At 33.7% G+C, this 5,693-nt stretch overlaps 1 protein-coding gene across 1 annotated transcript; it reads right to left on the bottom strand.

The window, feature by feature from the left end:
- Positions 1 to 506: 506 nt before the first annotated feature.
- On the bottom strand, positions 507 to 2,696 carry LOC107012882 (putative pentatricopeptide repeat-containing protein At5g52630). Its single transcript, XM_015212844.2, has one exon. It carries the CDS (start codon positions 2,534 to 2,536, stop codon positions 746 to 748), a length of 1,791 nt encoding a protein of 596 aa, XP_015068330.1. The 5' UTR covers positions 2,537 to 2,696; the 3' UTR covers positions 507 to 745.
- Positions 2,697 to 5,693: the final 2,997 nt, after the last annotated feature.

Raw genomic sequence — 5,693 nt, 5'->3', positions numbered from 1 at the left:
CATTTCATCCTCAATGTGGGACACTCTGACATTCACCGGACATTTGGAGAGTAGACAATACAACACGGGTCAAGAATTGAGTTGGATCTTCCTCTAATCTCATGTAAATAGATGAACTTTGGATCTATCTCAAGCCTGAAAATGGGAATTGTCCAAAATCATATATCAGAAAAATATCCCTTCTTGACAATAAATCAAAATATAAACTCAGAAAGACAGTGTAACCTTTCTCCCTCCAACTTCACAATGGCCAACAATCAATCTTCCTCTTCAAGGTCACCGAGTCAAAAGTGCAGAGAGGACAAACCAATACCGGAAAAGCCTAATGTAACTTTTCTGTTGAAAATTCAACAATCAAGTAATATAGGAAGCTAAAGTCGATCAATGAAATTGGGAGACTCCATAGAGAGGACTATGCAATTCTGAGTGAGCAATATCTTCTCAATCAGTCACGGAAAGCCCCAATCTGTAGAAACTATTTCCACAAATGTGCAAGAGACCCGATAGGCAATTCCAATATATGTTTAGAGAAAAACAAATCAAAGAATAGACTGGAACTAGAAGTTTCTAATCTCTTCGAAGTTCAAGATTCTCATCATTCATCAAAAAATTATATCGCATGGTAGAGAACTTCACAGAAGTAATACACAAAATTCTTCAAAGTCCTAATATAACACCAAGAAATCTACCATTTTCTAGTGTTTTAATGTAAAATGAGCAGAAGCTAACGATATTTACAGTTGAGTCACCAATAGTCACCACAGGAGCATTTCCCATCCTCAAAGCGATGAAATCGATTGTTGTCCCTTACTATAATTACTCTTTTGGTGCACTTTGAAATAATCTTTATTGCATTGTGACAATCGCCACATACACGCAAGTTTTTCATAATTCTAATAGGCCTTTCTGGTGGAAAGGTGATAAGGGCAAAAGCAATGGCTAGTCTTTCGCTATGATACCTGATAGTCTCACTCTTTTCCTGGCCAGCAACCTGTTGCAACACATAATTTGTGTCTGCAACATACCCAGCTTGCTCCATGTGTTCACCTAATTCATCCAACTTTTCATATATCTCCTTCGACTTTGAGTGAGACCAATCTCCAGCAGCAAATGTGTGTACTTTATTTCCCTCCTCAACCCAACTCAAACCAGTTTCCTTTTTCACACCTCTGTCTCTGAGCATCTTCCTAGCTTTGGCAGCCTCTTGATATCTACCAGCAGCAGCATATGCGTTGGACAGTAGTACATGTACGCCTGAGCTTACAGGACCTAACTCAAAGACCCTGTCGGCCACATAAGCTGCCAATTCAGTGTTTTTGTGGATTCTACAGCCAGTCAACAAAGCTCCCCAAACAGATTCTGTTGGTTCCATTGGCATCTTCTCAATGACTTGAACTGCCTCTTGTAATTTTCCAGCTCGGCCGAGACAGTCCACAAGAGAAGCATAATGTTGGTCCCCTGGCTCAACTCCATGTTTCTTCATTAAATCAAAGTAAAATTTCCCTTCTGGGACCAGCCCAGCATGGCTACAAGCATATAGCACACATAAAAAAGTAATAAAATTTGGCTTCATTACAATACCCTCCATATCTTTAAACAAGCCAAATACCTTTTCCGTGTGCCCGTGCTGAGCACAAGCAATCAACATCGCGTTCCACATCCCTAAATTCCTAACTGGAACCTCATTAAAAACACGATAAGCACCTTCAACAAGACCACACTTGGAGTATAATGATATCAAGGCACTCCCAATAAAGCTCGACGAATCATAGCTAGTTTTCAAGCACAAACCGTGTATTTGCTTCCCTAATTCAAGCAAGGTAGAATTCGCACACACCCTAATGACACTCGAAAAGGTAAAGTCATTGACATCCAAACCTTCACCCAAAGCAAGCTTGAAAAGCCTCAAAGCTTCCTCATCCTCAGCCATTTGAGCATACCCATATATCATTCCACTCCAAGAAACCACATTTCTTTCGGGCATTTGATCGAACATTTTGCGAGCAATCTCAATGTTCCTGCATTTAGCATACATATCGACTAGAGAACTTCCTACAAACACATCGGAATCAAATCCAATCTTGAAAGCAAAGCAATGAATGGATTGGCCAATACGATAATCACAAAGAATCCCACAGGCTTTGGTTGCACAAGGGAAAATATGATCATCTGGGGTAACCCCATTATGCAACATTTGGCGAAAAAATTGTAAAGCAAGAATTGGTTGTTCATTTTGGGAAAGTGAAGAGATTACTGAACTCCAAGTAGTAGAAGACTTGGAAAGGGTTTCATCAAAAACTAGTGTGGAATCAATTGGGCGTTGAAGTTTTGAGTAGAAGTTGATTAAGTGATGTGAAACAAGTGGGATTATTTGAATGCCTGATTTGATAATGTGAGCATGTAAAGCTAACCCTTTTGGTAAGGACCTTGATTGGGTTAGGGACAACAGATTGTTGCATATGGCTCTGTAATTGTGATTGAAACTTTGGGAGAAAGTTGTTTCTTGAAGGGGCTCTTGCACAAGTGGGTAGTTCATCACACAATGTAACAACCAAATGGATTTGCCCTCTTCTGAGTTGTTACTATATCAAGACACAACTTGTAACTTGAAAGTTTTGACTTATGACTATTACACCAAGAATATGTTTGAACTATGTGGTTTGTTGATGCAATAACATGAGGTGTTAAGTTTTGAACAAAAATAAATAAGAATTTTGTTCAATTCACTAACATCCATATGCACATAAAAAAAGAGGATATTTATTTTTTACGCTTAAGTCATCTATGTTTTCTTAAAATTATCCGCATATTTTGTTTAAACACTTCCTTAAGTCATCTATGTTTTCTTAAAATTATCCGCATATTTTGTTTAAACACTTCCTTCCTATTAGACACTCTAATTTTAAAAATTAAATACTTATAAAACATTTTTCTGATACTTAGTCAAAAAAAAAAGTGTGTGTAATACACATGCACATGATGTGGCAAACTACCAAATCAAATAACGCCACGTGACATTTAAATTTAAAATAATTATAAATTTTAGTTTTGAATAAAGACTTCAACTAAAGTAAAAGAAAAATTATACATCCCTCACCCACCCCCGCATGGCCGCAACCCCACCCCAAACATCTTCATTTCTTCTTTTCCTAACACTGACTATTGTCAATCATTATTATTTATCGAAGCTTTAAAAGTGTTAGGGAAACATCCCTAACCGTGACTTTTGACCATTGTTCTTTCTTATTTTCATTTAATTTGATAGTATTTTTTTAAAAGATCTATTCTTCCTTGGTTGATTTCGATTTTGATTTTTTTTGTTTCTTTCTTTGTGGGGAAGTAGGGGCGTGGGTCGGGGTGGTATGTGTGGGTGAGGTGAAGAAGATGTAGATGTTGCTCTCCATTATTTTTTAACAAAGAAGACATTGATAATAATCTCCATTTTTCAGTAAAAAAAATGTGAACGATTATCTTAATTGTTTTGGGCAAAAAAGATGACGAAAGTAGTACTACAAAGTTAATAATACAATGATAAAAAGATTTTTTAAAAAAAGACAAAAAGAAAATGACAGAAATTGTTTTTAAAATTTGTTGTGTTGTAAAGATATAGTTACAGATTTGTAGAAGATAGTGTGGTATTGAAAGAGAGGAAAGAGAAAAATGTTGTTAAATGTTATTTCTTTTAAAAAAAAAAAGAGAAAAAAATGAAAAGGAAAAGAGAAAATAATGAAATATTTGATCTCACGCTCTCACCAAAGTGTGATTACACTTTTTGTGCCACATCAGCATAAAGTGTCTAAGTGGTTCAAATCGGGATGATAGAGGTGTCCGATAGGTACAAGTCCTAGTTGAAGTGTATAAGTGAATTATTCGGCAACTTTAAGGGCAAAAGATGAATTAAATCTAATTTTTAGGCTTAAGTCATCGACAACTCTTAGAGTTGTTCAATATTTCACTTAGACACCTCAACTAGTAGTTAATACATATTGAACACTTTTGTCTATAAAAATGTTGTTCCTTTTGACATTTTTTGATAATAATTGGAAAATGTTAAATGTGTGTGATACCTTCTCGATGACATGTCAAACTAATTAATGAAAAGATGACATGTGACAAGTTGGCCCCAAAAATTATGGAAGAATGATTTTTATATAAAAAAATTACTTCATATACATTTTCAATCTTTTTATACACATATTAACATTGAATATAATAACACATTTTACCCGATCATTCTTCTTCTTCCTCTTCCTCTTCCTCTTCCTCTTCTTCCTCTTAAACCACTCTATATATTCTCAAACTACTTGTAGATTCAATTAATTTTAAAATAACAATAATTTTCATACCTAATAATACGTGAGAGAAAATTATAAAGTGAGACTCATACAAGAGTGATGAAGAATTTGAATTTGTTAACGTATAATTATTTCAAAATCGGGTGCAAAAGAGAAATCAAGAGAATCAAAATTAATTTTATGGAATTCTTTGATTTTATTTTTATAAGTTAAATGAATTTATATTTTAATTTGAATGGTGTTTGGAGGTGGCCGAATATGGAGTTGGCGGCTAAATTTTTATACTTCAATGTCCAAAAATCTTTTTTATAGCAGATCTAATTAGTTGATTTTCATTACTCCAATGTCCCAAAAATCTTTTTTCTTCTTTCTTTCATTGATCCAATTATTTGATTTTTAAAAAATAGGCACGATATGCAATTGATTTTAAAAATGGACGAAGAAGACGACTTAAAATAGGGGGGAGGGGAATGGGGTGGGTGATTTTTCTTTTTTTTGGATTGATTTTTTTAATTTTTTACAATTCCAAGGGTAAGCTTTTTTAGAAAATAAATAAATTTAAATATGACTTTAGATGTCTTCACGCGCCAAAAGAAGGTGAAAAACACCTTTTCTATCATATCAACATTTTGTATTTAATAAGTACACTTTTTGAACAATTTAGGTGTTCAATAGATACTGATTCTAGTTCATGTGTCTAAATGAAATATGCGAACAACTTTAAAGGGTTATCTATGACTTAAACCTATTTTTTAATTTAAAGTTGGCCAAACTTTAGGCCCTTTATCAAAAGGAAAACTTTGAAAAACAACAAACATTAGGACTTTAGGACTCTATACCTATATTTTGCTTAATTACGATAATATCAAAATGTTTGGGTAGAAGGGAGGAGAGAGGCGAGCGAGCTATGTGAGAGCGTGCATTTTTTCATAGATTTTGGAGAAAAAAAGTATGAATACAAGCTGATTTGTATCAAAATGCATAAATATTAAGAGGAGAGAGGCGAGTGAGATTGAGAGAGCTAGGGAAGTGAGAGGCGACTGTTTTCACATTTATTTTGCATTGTATTCTATATTTATTTTGTATCAATTATATCCAAAATAGAACAAATCGTATTTGTATTTATTATATATTATATATCAATTTTGTATTCGAAGTACAACGAATACAAATGTATTCATCCTCTCTTTGATTGGATACAAATACATTTGACATAGAGTATGAATACATTTTGTATTCGTATGAATACAATTACAATTGATACAAAATTACAAAATATTTTTTTGAATACAATTGAAATAAAATATAAAACTCTCACCCATATTTGATTGAATACAATAAATACATAATACGTTTGAATTGATTTCTTCTTATATGTAGGAGAGAGAGAAAACTAGA

This window comes from Solanum pennellii, chromosome 3, assembly GCF_001406875.1.
Source record: "Solanum pennellii chromosome 3, SPENNV200".
NCBI classification, from domain to species: Eukaryota; Viridiplantae; Streptophyta; class Magnoliopsida; order Solanales; family Solanaceae; genus Solanum; species Solanum pennellii.
Note: the sequence above shows the minus strand (reverse complement) of the source record. Positions and strands in the feature narration are given on the sequence as shown.